Here is a 13,190-nt window from a genome sequence, read left to right on the forward strand (position 1 = left end):
GGATGGGGAGAAAAGCAGCCAGGACTTGAACTGGCACTCTGCTGCAAGTGTGGCTTAACCTGCTGTGCTGCCCTGCACCCCCAAAAATTACTTGAAAGGCAGAATGACAGAGAAGAAGAGACAGAGCAGGATTGGCATTGTGGCATAGCAGATAGAGCTGTGACCTGCAGTGCTGGCATCTTATGTGGGTACCGGTTCATGTCCCGACTGCTCCATTTCCTATCCATCTTCCTTCTAATGGCCTGGGAAATGCAGGGGAGGATGCCCCAAGTGCTTGGGCCCCTCCATCCATGTGAGAGACCTGGATGAAGCTTCTGGCTCCTGGCTTTATCCTGGCTTAGCTCTAGGTGTTGTGGCCACTTGATAGGTAAACCAGCAGATGGAAGCTCTCTCTTACTCCGTGGTGTCTCTGTAACTCTTTCAAATAAATAAATCTTATTTAAAAAAAAAAAAAAGACGAGACAAAGAGAGAGAGCTTCTGTCCACTCATTCACTCGCTGGTTGCCTGCAACATTCAGGGCAGGCCGGGCTGGAGCCAAGAGCCAGAAACTCCGTCTGGGTCTCTGGTGTGAGTAGTAGGAACCCAAGTACTTGGGCCACTACATCCTGCCTCCCAGGCACATTGTAGGAAGCTGGATTGGAAGTGGAGGAGGGACTCAATTTCAAGCACTCTGATAGCACATGTGGGCATCTCAAGTAACCTGCTATGCCTCAGTGACTGTCCCTCCTGAGTAGCTTTTGAAAAGACACAGGAATAAGAAGTCCTTTAGAATAAGAAAATCAGTGAGCTTCCTAGATCCAGAACAGGAAAGGAAGCACTATCAGCTATAATTTTTAATACTTGATAGAAGAACTATGTCATTTCTCCTGAGAGGATGCTGGTTTTTGAATGGGGTAATTCATTTATGTTTTGCTTCCTATTTGTAGGTGTCCATTCGGTGGCCAACTGTTTTGTAGTTCCTATGGCAACGGGTATGAGTCTAACCCTGTGTTTCTTAACCTTACGACATAAAAGACCAAAGGCAAAGTATATCATATGGCCACGGATAGACCAGAAGTCGTGCTTTAAATCCATGATCACTGCAGGTAAACGAAGAGAAGTGACATATGTAGTGTTTTAAGATCACAGTTACAAGATCTTAGACCTTTTATATACGAGGAGATAAATGAAAATTGAATATGTCCCTTATTTTTTGAAAACCTGTGGTAAAACGTATATAGCAACATTTAGTGTATATATTGCTTTATATAACATTTAATTTATGGATACTTAATTATTAAATGCTATATAATAATTTGTACAGAAGCTTTGATTACGGGCAGGTTAAGTTGAAAATTTGAAAACAATTTTGCATTTAAATTGTAGAAGACTCTTGTGCTCTGAGCTGAGTCAGTGAACTCCTGGCTGCTGGAATGCATTACATTGTACTTTAGAGGTAAAACATTAAGTTATGGAGATGTGTTTCAATATTTGAATTATATTGTTATTTATGTCTTATCTACAAAGTAAAATGACCTTTGAAACTGAATTATTGCCAGAGAATGAGCAGATTTACTTTTTGTAGACTGAAGTTGAACTAGACTAAGTGATCCTTTCTGTCATCAATGTCTGTGTTACTATTTCTGTAGCTATCTTTTTTTTTTTTTTTTTAACATTTGTTGGCCTCTCCAGAGTTAAAAGAAATTTAAAAAAAAATTTAGTTAATGTATTTGAGAGGCAAAGTGACAGATCTCCCAACCACTAGTTCACTCCCCAGATGCCTGCAGCAGCTCCAGCTGGGCCAGGCCAAATCTAAGAGCCAGGAACTTAGTCCAGGTCTCCCACGTGGGTGGCAGATGTGCAGGCACCAGGATGTGGGTGTTCAAAGTGGCATCTTAACTGCTAGGCCATATGCCCACCCCTAGAATTTTTTTTTAAGATTGATTTATTTATTTGAAAGGCAGAGTTAGAGAGAGAGAGAGAGACACCTTCCATCCGCTGGTTCACTCCCCAAATGTTTGTAATGGCCAGGGCTGGGCCAGGCTGAAGCTGGGAGATTTATCCAGGTCTCCTGTATGACATTCAGGGCCCGAGCACTTGGGCCATCTTCACTGCTCTCCCACGCTCATTAGCAGGGAACTTTTTCAAGTAGAGCAGCTGGGACTTGAACTGGCACCTGTATGGGAGCTTAAGTTAACTTAAAATGCTATGCCACAATGCTGGACCCCAGAATTGTTCTTGTCACATCAAAATGTTGACTAGATTTGTGGTTTTAGTTGGCTAGTTGTTTTTTGCATAATTTTGACCTGCCTTTGATTAATTTCAGAATAGAGCCAGGTTTTTGTTACAAGGGGAAGGCTCATCAACCAAAATTAGTATTGAGTTTGTTTATAGAATAGCGCTGCTTCTTCAAGTTTCAAGATTTTCCCTTATTTTAGTGTGCACTAACATTTTGATTTCTCGTTGACTTGGGTAGGTTTTGAGCCCGTGGTGATAGAGAATGTTTTGGAAGGTGACGAGCTGCGCACAGACCTGAAAGCAGTGGAGGCTAAAATCCAGGAACTTGGGCCTGATCGCGTTCTGTGTGTTCACTCTACTACATCCTGTTTTGCTCCAAGGGTTCCTGACAGGTAAATGATTCCCAAACATTAACCTTCTTTAGGTGTGTGTACAAGAATGCTTAAGTGACATTTGGTGACAAGCAGACAGTTGGACTGTCCTGAGGGAATAGACCGACCTTGTGGAGAGTTAGTATAGTGGCTTGGGAAAGCAACAGCTTGATCCAGAAAACACAGAAAGAACCACTTTGGCACATGAGTGGATGCAGTGTCTGTTTTTTTGTTCTTTATCCTGTTTCTGAGGGGATTTTTTCCCCTCATTTAAAACAGAACTTTCTGTTTCTGGATTTATTTGTTTTCATCACAATCTCTACTTCTTTGATCTTAGAGTTAGTTTTTATTTGTAGGAATTATCAGGATTAACAGATTTTAAGTGGAGAATTTTAGGATTATATACTTTCCTTTGAAATTTTTTAGTAAGATTAACTCAGGTCTCCACCTAGGTATGCACAGTGGTTGCCTACATTTTGGGAATAATACAGATATTTAACAGATAAAAGCAAAATGAATAAATGTAAATGTTTTCTAAAGGATAGCCATAATTTTTATTCTGAAAATATAGGCTCAGGTGTGGTAATGTAGGTTTCTATTTTTGAAGGCAACTTTGCTTGTTTCATTTTAACATTTTGAGCAAAAGTGCTGGTAATTTGTCAGAAGTATATTGACTAGACTTGTAACATCAAGTTATACTTTGGTTTTTATGGAACCACGTTATTTGGCAGTAATGAATGCATGTTAACTTTTATTATCTTACAGGCAGATCTTAAGAGATGATCTTAAAACCATGCTCTTGAAAATTTACCTTGCTATTTTCATGAGCTTGTGAATTCTGTTGTAAGATTACATTGCGTGTGCTTACTAATCATTTCATATTTGTATTGAAATGTTAAATAAACATCTCTATTATTTCTTCATTGATATTCTTGATATCTAGAAAAATTGTATTGTGTTAATAAATTATCTAAAATGGCATGAATGTTTATTAGCTGTATTATTTATTCGTTGTATCATTTATCCTTGAGAATAGTTTCATTTTTGTTTCTTTTTTACTGATTTTTCTGGGTGTTTATGATATGTCTGATGTAGTATTAAGAATTTTACAGGTATTATCTCCATTAGAAAAAGCCATAAACTTTTCTATCAACAAAATTCTCATTCATCACTTTTTAGATAGTGTTATGTAATGAACCTGATTAAGTTGAAGTTTAAAAAAATAGTAATATGGTTGCGTTTCTGATTTTACTAAATTTAAAAACTACATTCTGATTTTCTTACATCAAGCTTAATTCTTTCAGGATCTCAATGGATATGGCATATATTTTGTCTTTATTAATTAATCAGATAGAAATTGTGGGGAAAATTAATTTAAAAGAAATATTTAAAAAAAGGGAAGGTTATTTCTTCTAACTGAAGAACCCCTTAAATCATTGAATACAGTTTGTTCACATGGAAAATATTTTTTCTGCTCTGTTTGCTTTTCATTTAATACTTCCTAGTTATTAACATGTTTGATGAATTCAGAATATTTGAAACTACTCACAAGGGATTGTTTTTCTTTTCAAAATAGAACTTGATATTATCAGGGAGCCTTTATTTTTTTATATGTGAGAAAGTGCCTTTTATTAAGAAAAGATGGGTGTGTTTCAGAAGGTCTATTTTGTTATAAAAAATCATTTGATTAGTTTAAGTAACGGGATTTCTGTGTTTTGTGAGGTTTATGAAAGTGAATGATGGCCATTGCCTCGGCTCACTAGGCTAATCCTCTGCCTGTGGTGCCGGCTCCCTGGGTTCTAGTCCTGATTGGGGTGCTGGTTCTGTCCCAGTTGCTCCTCTTCCAGTCCAGCACTCTGCTGTGGCCCGGGAGGGCAGTGGAGGATGGCCCAAGTGCTTGGGCCCTGCACCCGCATGGGAGACCGGGAGGAAGCACCTGGCTCCTGGCTTCAGATCAGCACAGCGCCAGCTGTAGCAGCCATTTTGGGGGGTGAACCAATGGAAGGAAGACCTTTCTCTCTGTCTCTCTCTCTCACTGTCCACTCTGCCTGGCCAAAAAAAAAAAAAGTGAATGATAAAATGAGATTTTTTAATTCATACAACTTTAAGCAAATTAAAAACTTCTGACAGATGAACACAATAATCTCATTTCTAATTATAGTTTTAAAACATTAATTTATGTCTACTAGAAAATCTATCCTGCATAATTAAATAATAAAACTATACAGTGTATATTTGAAATACATCCTTGTGGAAAAGAATTAATGCATAAAAATGCTTTGCATGTAATTTTTAAAAAAAAAATTACTTGAACAGCAGAGAGACAGAAAAAGAGACACACACAGGTAAGACAGAGCTCGCACTCACTGGTCGTTCCCCACATGCTCACAACGTCTAGGGCCAAAGCTGGGAGCCAGGAATACGATTGGTCATCCCGGGCTGAGTCAGGGATCCAGTTCCTAAGCTTCCACTGCTGCCCCCCAGGTTTGCACTGGTGGGAAGATAGCACTGGGAGCTGTAGCCAGGAAACAAACCTCAAACCTGGACACTCGGCTGTGGGCTGTGGATGTCACGGTCTTAGGACTAAATGCCTGCCCCTTGATTCTAAATTTTGTTTTTAAAGATCTACTTATTTATTTGAAAGGCAGAGTTAGAGAGGCAACAGGTGGGATGTAGGGTAGAGAGAGAGGATGAGAGAACGATAGAGAGCGCACGTTTTCTATCCACTGGTTCACTGTCCAAATGGCCACAATGGTCACGGCTGGGCCAGGCTGAAGCCAGGAGCGAGAAACTCCATCCAAGTCTTCCACATGGGTGGCAGGGGTGTGAGTACTCAGGCCATCTTCCGCTGCTTTCCCAGGTGAGTTAGCAGGCAGAGCTGGATCAGAAGTGGAGCACCTGGAACTGGAACTGGCGCTCATATGGGGTGCCTGCATCCCAGGTAGTGACTTCACCCACTGCACCACAGTGCCGGCCCCTGCTTCCAGATTTTTAAATTGTCAAAGAAAGCTTTAAAAAATGAATGTTATTAAACTAGGAGACTTAGTTTTCGTTTCATTATGTTAAGACCTCATTAGGGATGACCTCAGTCACAGTAGCATTTGGTGTTGTAAAGGCGTGACAGTTTATTATACTCTAACTGAAATTGATTTCTTTACTTTGCATAGATTTTCAAATTGTCTTAATATGAGAGGTGTAGAGTAAAAAAATAAGAGTGGATAAGAGTGGATTTAATACCAATCACTATTTAAAAGATTCTTAAGCATTCAAGTTGCTGGAAAATGTTATTTTGGTATTGAAACATTTTAATGTTCTGTATTTTTTAATACATTAAAGTCTATTTGAAAATGCGTATTTCATGAAACATTTAATGTTAGATTTCTTAAGGTTTTTAGATATGCAAATTATTCTACAGATAACTAGCTTCAGCACATTTTAAACAGATCATACCACCTTGTGAGGGGTCATTAATAATCTTCCTTTTTATATAGGAAATTTAAAAATGATTCAGTAGTTAGCATCTACATAAATTTTCATAAATGCATTTTTTTCACATTTATTGGTAACATTAATTTAAAAGCTTTCTTAGGTTTATTCTAGAGTGCTTGCTGTGTGTTTCCAAGCTGCTGAATTATATGCTGAAGTACAGCAGAAATTTCAGTGTTTGTCATTTTTTTCCTGGTATACTTTAAGGATGGCTATTAAGTTAGAACAAAGTTTGTCATTTATAAAGCACAGGATGAGTGTGTCTTTCTGTTGAATATTTATGTTTATAGAGTAGAAGAGCTGGCTGTGCTTTGTGCTAATTATGGCATCCCGCACATCGTCAACAATGCCTACGGACTGCAGTCTTCCAAGTGCATGCATCTCATTCAGCAGGTAAGAGCGCTCAGGAAGACAGTCAAGAGAGAGCGGGCTCTGGCGCGGCACAGGGCTGCCACCTTTCCTTACAGCCAGGTGAAGTAGTCACTCAGCAGCCTCTGCTTCAGGGAGCACTAGAGACTTGGTATCTGGTAGTCTCTCAGGAAAAGTCATTAGTATGATATTCATTGGACTGATTTCTTTGGTAGTCCAGAACTCATGTAGAACTATTTCACCAACTTAGTTTTTTTTTTTTTTTTTTTTTTAAGATTTATTTATTTATTTGAAAGGCAGAGCTGCAAAGAGAGAGAGAGAGGTCTTTCACCCACTGGTTCACTCCCCAGATGGCTGCAATGGCTGGAGCTGTGCCAATCCGAAGCCAGGAGCCAGGAACTTCCTCTGGGTCTCCCATGTGGGTACAGGGGCCCAAGGACTTGGGCCATCTAATACTGCTACCCCAGGCCATAGCAGAGAGCTGGATCAGATGAGGAGCAGCTGGGACAAAAACCGGCGCCCATATGGGATGCCGGCACTTCAGGCCAGGGCTTTAACCCACTGCACCACAGCACTAGCCCCAGGGTTATAGTATTTTTTTTTTTTTTTGATGGACAGAGTTGACAGAGAGAGAGACAGAGAGAAAGGTCTTCTTTTGCCGTTGGTTCACCCTCCAATGGCTGCTGTGGCCGGCGCACTGCGGCCGGCGCACCACGCTGATCCGAAGGCGGGAGCCAGGTGCTTATCCTGGTCTCCCATGTGGGTGCAGGGCCCAAGCATGTGGGCCATCCTCCACTGCCTTCCTGGGCCATAGCAGAGAGCTGGTCTGGAAGAGGGGCAACCGGGACAGAATCCGGCGCCCCGACCAGGACTAGAACCCTGTGTGCCGTAGCCGCAAGGCGGAGGATTAGCCTATCGAGCCGTGGCACCAGCCTGGTATTTTTAAAACAATGTTTATTATTTATTTAAGGAATTACTTTACCTTGTCATCAGAAACTGGGAATTCATTCTTAATATATGTTGGCAGATTTTTTTGTTTTTATTTTTGTTTTTATTGGCGTCAGCTAGATTGTGATCATCTGTTGTCATCTAAGTTCTGGTATAGGAAGTATGAGGGTGTTTCCCATCCCACTCGAGAGAAGAGTCAGAGCTATTCCCCACAAGGTTTGACGTGTTTGGGCCTCTGCTGCTTCTCTGCTTTCATTTCCTCCCCATCTCCCCCTTGTGCCGCACGTGTGTACGCTTCCAGGCTTTTGCTCTGCTGGTCCCTCTGCTGGAATGCTCTTCTGAGAATTATATGTCTTCTTGCTTTCTTGAGCTCAGTGAGACTTTCTCAGATACCTTATCTAAAATAATACCTCTCCTCTCCTTGTTACTGCTTTGTGTTCCCCTTTTCCCATTTTAACACATTTATCAGTTTTCTTCTTTAAAAGCTGTAGTTATTTGAAAGGCAGAGGGCCAGAGACACAGAGATATCTTCCGTTCACTGAGTCACTCCCCTAAATGCCTGTGACAGCTGGGAGTGGGCCAGGCTGATGTCGGGAGCCTAGAACTCAGCTTGGTTTTCCCACATGGATGGCAGTGACCCGACTACTTGAGCTGCCTTCCATGGTAGCCAGTAGCAGGAAGCTGGAATGGGAAGTGGAGCTGGCACTCAAACCCAGGCCCTCTGATAGAGGGTGTCTTCTTAGTCCTGGTTGCTGTTACATGGCATTCTAAGCAATTCAGGTTAGCTTTAGTTCATCTCAGTAGTCCTTACGGAGAATGCACACCATTTTCTGAGTACCTGCGCATGTCAGGCACCTTCCTGGGCTTCTGAAGCTGATTAATTAACCCTAATAATTTAAGGTGTACTTCGGACTGCTCCCGTCCTGCACATGAAGAAAAAAACTTCGTGAGGACGTGACTTGCCCAAGATCCTATAGATGTCAAATAATTCATCTAGCTCAGTTGGACTTCAGAGCCCCGTATTTTCCTTTAAAAGGCAAAACTGCAAGTCTTTCTTGAGAAAGAAGTATTCGCAGTAGTGAGTCAATCAATGAAGAAGAAAATATAACAAAAATGCGATAAAATTTTTGGGTGTGGAATTGCCCCCCAGATGCTAGCGCTGCCTCTTGCAGTGCCATATCGGAGTGCTGATTTGAGACCTGACTTCTCCACTTCCAATCCAGCCCCCTGCTAATGTGCCTGGCAAAGTGGCAGAGGTTGGGCAAAGTACTTGGCCACCTGTGTCGGAGACTAGGATGGAGTTCTTGGTTCCTGGTTTCAGCTTGGCCCAGACTTGGCTGATACGGCTATTTGGGGAGTGAGCCAGCAGATGGAAGATTTTCTCTCTCCCTCTTGCTCTGCCTTTCCAATAAATAAAACTTAAAAAGAATGGCTTAATGCTGGGCATACTGAATATTCTATATTCCCATAGGCCTGAGCAGTATACTTACATTTATACTTACTAAAAAGGAGACTAATTTAGGAGACTAATGGACTCTGGATGTTAGGACAGAATGATAGGACATAGCTGAGTCACAAAACATGACTTTAGAACTAAGTATTTTAGAGTCAGAATGGATTGTGAAGCTTCAGAAGTAGTTGGAAGCAGCAACTTTTCTTACTAGGAATTTGAGCGAAGCAGACATTACTTATTCACAGGCTTGATCGTCAGTTCATCTGACAGGTATTTCCTGGGTTTCCACTGGTGTGCCGTGCACTGGGGTGGGTGCTGGACACGCCGTAGTAAGTGCAGTGCAGTGCTCCTGGCATGGTGCATCCTGTTTCTGTGGGGAAGCAGACAGGAAACAAGTAGGGCAGGCGCGGTATGGGGGTGTCACGTTAAGTGGGGTGATCCAAGAAGTCACCTTTGAGCAGGGCCCTGAAAGAAGTGAAGACTGAGCTGTGCAGGTCTCTAGAGAGAAGGTGACAGCAAGTGCCAAGAGTCTGAGAAAGCACCGTGTTTGGACTGTGTGAGAAATAGAAAGGAAGCTGTGTGGCTGAACCACAGTGAATGGAACAGTGGTCTTGGGGTCTTGAACTGTCGTAAGGATTTGGCTTTTAATTCTTGGTGTGGTTGTCAGCCATTGAAGGGTTTGGAGTAATGGAGTGACAGGTGTCATGTGGGGACTAGAATGTGGGATGACAAGCTGTTGGAGCTGGCGCTTTGTATAGCAGGTAAAGCCACCGCCTGCTTCACCAGCATCCTATATTGGTGCTGGGTCTCATACCGGCTGCTCCACTTCCAATCCAGCTCCCTGCTAATGCTCCTGGGAAAGCAGTGGAAGATGGCTCAAGTCCTTGGGCCCCTCCCCCCATGTGGGAGACCGGATGAAGCTCCTGGCTCCTGGCTTCAGCTGGCTCAGCCCTGCCTGTTGTGGCATTTGTTGGGAGTGAACCAGTGGATGGAAGACATTCTCTCTCTCCCTCTCCCTCTCCCTCTCCCCCACCCCTTGCCTCTCCCTCTTCCCCACCTCTTGCCTTTCCCTCTCCTTCACCCTCCTCTCCCTCTCCCTCTCTGTAACTCTGACTTTCAAATAAATAAATGAATCTTTCTTTTTTTTAAATGCAAGCTATTACAGCAGCCCGTGTAAAGTATACTGGTGGCTTAAGCCACGTGTAGCTGTGAAGCTGGTAAGAAATGGGTTCAGATCATTTTGAGCATGTTGGTGAGGTAGCTGCAGGGGTAAGGAAGTGATATTCAGGACTCTTAGCTGGAAGAATGCAAGTACCACATGAGTAATATTTTTGTCTTTTAAGCATGGCATTTTCTTTTTTTTTTAAGATTTATTTATTTATTTGAAAGAGTTACACAGAGAAAGGAGAGAGAGAGAGAGAAAGAGAGAGAGAGAGGTCTCCCATCCATTGGTTCACTCCCGACATGGCCACAACGGCCAGAGCTATGCTGATCTGAAGCCAGGAGCCAGGAGCTTCTTCTGGGTCTCCCATGCAAGTGTAGGGGTCCAAGCACTTGGGCCATCAGTGCCATCTTCTAGTGTTTTCTTAGACCATAGCAGAGAGCTGGATCGGAAGTGGAGCAGCCGGGACTTGAACCAGCGCCCATATAGGATGCCGGCACTGCAGGCGGTGGCTTTACCTGCTACACCACAGCGTTGGCCCAAGCATGGCATTTTTATCTAGGTTACTTAGGTTCTTGTCCTTGCTATGCCATTGATCCGGCGCTCTTCAGTGGCTTGCTGTATCTGTGTTGATTTGAATTCCGGTTGATCTCTGGCAGGGCACTTCCATGCCACAGTGCCTTGATTTTCTGAGCTGTAAAATAGGTAGTATAGCAGCATCTGCCTTGCGTAGGTACCATGAGGGCTGAATGGGTCGTGACCCCAAAGAGCTTGAAGCGGTGCCTGATGTGGTGAGCACGTAGGTGAATTCTGGCAGTGATTACCGTATGACAAAGTGTTTGTTTTGCTCACTGCTGCCCTCCTTGGCCTAGAGCAGTGTTTGGCAGCTGACGGTGCTCAGACAGTTGCTCCGTGAGTGAGTGAGTGAGTGAGTGAGTGAGTGAGTGAGTGAGTGAAGGAACGGACTGGAGAGCGAGCCCTTCCTTCAGCAGAACGTGAAGTGGCTGCTCTCCTTCAGCTGCTCCATCCCTCTGTCTGCCCCTCCTTGTTGAGTGGCTGCTGACTGGAGCAGGGAGAGTGGTCCCTGTGCCGTTCCTGAGACTGGGTCCAGCGTGCTTGCTCTCTTGCCGGAGCGCGCTGCCTTCTGCCTTCGGCGTTGTGATGAGCGTTCTGCCAAGGCTGGGCGCCGATGCTTGTCTTCCTATGACTGCTCTTGCTTAGGTTCAGCTTTCTCCCAGGAGCTGGGGGTGCTACATAAGTGTCCACAAAAACCTCCTCTGACTGTTCCTGTTTATTTTTCCATGCTGCTACTACACGTGCTTTTCAGTGATGTTTTCTGTTGGTCTTAAGTACTTCTTTCCATTTGCCTGTGGTAGGGTGGGGTCCTCTCTCGTCCTGACTTCTCAGGCAGTGGAAAGGTGGCAGGGGAAGGTGCAGACTTGCACAGTCGTGTGATAGCCCCTGGAGCAGTCTGCGGCCCTTGCCTGCCTGTGCTGCCTTGCGGCTGCCTGCATCTGCTCTCAGATTAGGCCAGCTCGCTGCTCCTGTTCCCCTGAGATCTGGGTCTGGCGAGACGGTGCGAGTGAAGGGCAAATGTGGTTATATTAATAGGAATGTAGATTGTGAGTACAGATTGAAGGATCTGTGGCTGCAGATAAAGAAAAAGGCCACCTTAGTTGACATTTAGATAGTATCTCTTTCTAGGAGGGCAAAATCGAAGCACATTGGACAGAAGGTCATAGACTGTGTTGGATGGGGACTGGAACTTAGTCTACATTTCTCGTAGTGAGGATCCAGTTTTTCCCAGGGTACTAGGTTTTCATTTGAAGTTCATTTGCAGTGTGATGTGATCATCTAAGATTATAATATTAGGGGACTTGAATTACTAGAAACATTGCTTTTGGAACTGCCACAAGTATACAAGTAAAGTTTCCATCAGTTGATGTTAAAAATAAAATATTGCTCTTCTCCTTCGTTTTCTGAGTGGTATTGTCTCTAAAAGTAGATTGCGTAGCTGTCAGAGACAGGCTCTTAACTGTCCGGTTGGCAGCGTGGGTGGCATCAGATTATGGTGGCCACTCTTGAACTCACAGAGGCTGTTTGAAACTGCTTAGTAATTGTGGCATCACTGTGGGCATTGATGACGGATGAGAGGCATGGGAGGAATCCATTCTCTCTTACACAGTTTTAGGGTGTCAAGCTCCATTTTGATAGACTCCTCCCCCCCCAGACAGATACTGGAACGCTGTCTGCCTCACAGGATTGTTGTGAGGAGAAATGATGTATGTGGGAAAGCAGGCCGTAGACTGCTGAGTGCTGCTCTAGACGTCATGAGGTGATTTAAAAACTTGGTTTAATACGTAACAGTTTTTGGCACTATCGTAAAGAAAATAAAAATATTTTAGTCTTTTTTTCTGGTAAAATTTCTATGCATTGTTTAAATTTTAAAACTTAAGCAGTGTTAGCAAATAAAAGAATTCTGTACATTTGGAGGGTGTAATGTGATGTTTTGATGCATTTGTATGTTGTGAAATGTTTAAATCATGCTAATTAACATAGCTATCACCTGACATGCTTGCCTTTTTTTTTGTTGTGTGTATTTGTTAATAGCAGTTGTTCTTTTAGCAACATTTGTAATATTACACGTTGTTTGATTTTAGGGTGCTCGGGTTGGTAGAATAGACGCTTTTGTACAGAGCTTGGACAAAAATTTTATGGTTCCAGTAGGTGGCGCTATAATTGCTGGCTTTAACGATACCTTCATTCAGGAAATCAGCAAGATGTATCCAGGTAAATAAATGAGTTGTTCTTCAGAAAAAGTAGCATAACAAACAGAAATCCATTTGTACACAGGCTACTATAATAAATCTTAATTTCCAACGCTTACCGTTACCCCCAAAAGTAATTTGTCCATCTTTGTTCCAGGAAGAGCCTCAGCGTCGCCATCTTTAGATGTCCTCATTACTTTACTATCACTTGGATCAAGTGGCTATAAGAAGTTGTTAAAGGAAAGGAAGGTAAGCACTGGTGATTTTGCCTTTTGGTTATCACATTTGGACTGTGGATACGTGATATGGTCCTGGGGGATTCACTGAGATCCAGAACCTTCTTGTTTATCTTGATATTCTGATGAATATTAGACAGGTGTTCTTGCTTTTATTGTTTTTTATTTTCTTTGAAACT

The 13,190-nt window shown here is 42.8% G+C and overlaps 1 protein-coding gene across 1 annotated transcript in view; it reads left to right on the forward strand.

Moving 5' to 3' along the window:
- Positions 1-13,190, forward strand: part of SEPSECS (Sep (O-phosphoserine) tRNA:Sec (selenocysteine) tRNA synthase) — a 37,617-nt gene that overhangs the window by 4,808 nt on the left and 19,619 nt on the right. Inside the window, exons 4-8 of the mRNA XM_062212653.1 lie at positions 928-1,086; positions 2,457-2,610; positions 6,366-6,468; positions 12,668-12,797; positions 12,933-13,024. Coding sequence (XP_062068637.1) covers positions 928-1,086; positions 2,457-2,610; positions 6,366-6,468; positions 12,668-12,797; positions 12,933-13,024 — 638 coding nt within the window. The remainder of the gene's footprint in view (positions 1-927; positions 1,087-2,456; positions 2,611-6,365; positions 6,469-12,667; positions 12,798-12,932; positions 13,025-13,190) is intronic.

The sequence above is a fragment of the Lepus europaeus genome, chromosome 16 (assembly GCF_033115175.1).
Source record: "Lepus europaeus isolate LE1 chromosome 16, mLepTim1.pri, whole genome shotgun sequence".
Taxonomy (NCBI): domain Eukaryota; kingdom Metazoa; phylum Chordata; class Mammalia; order Lagomorpha; family Leporidae; genus Lepus; species Lepus europaeus.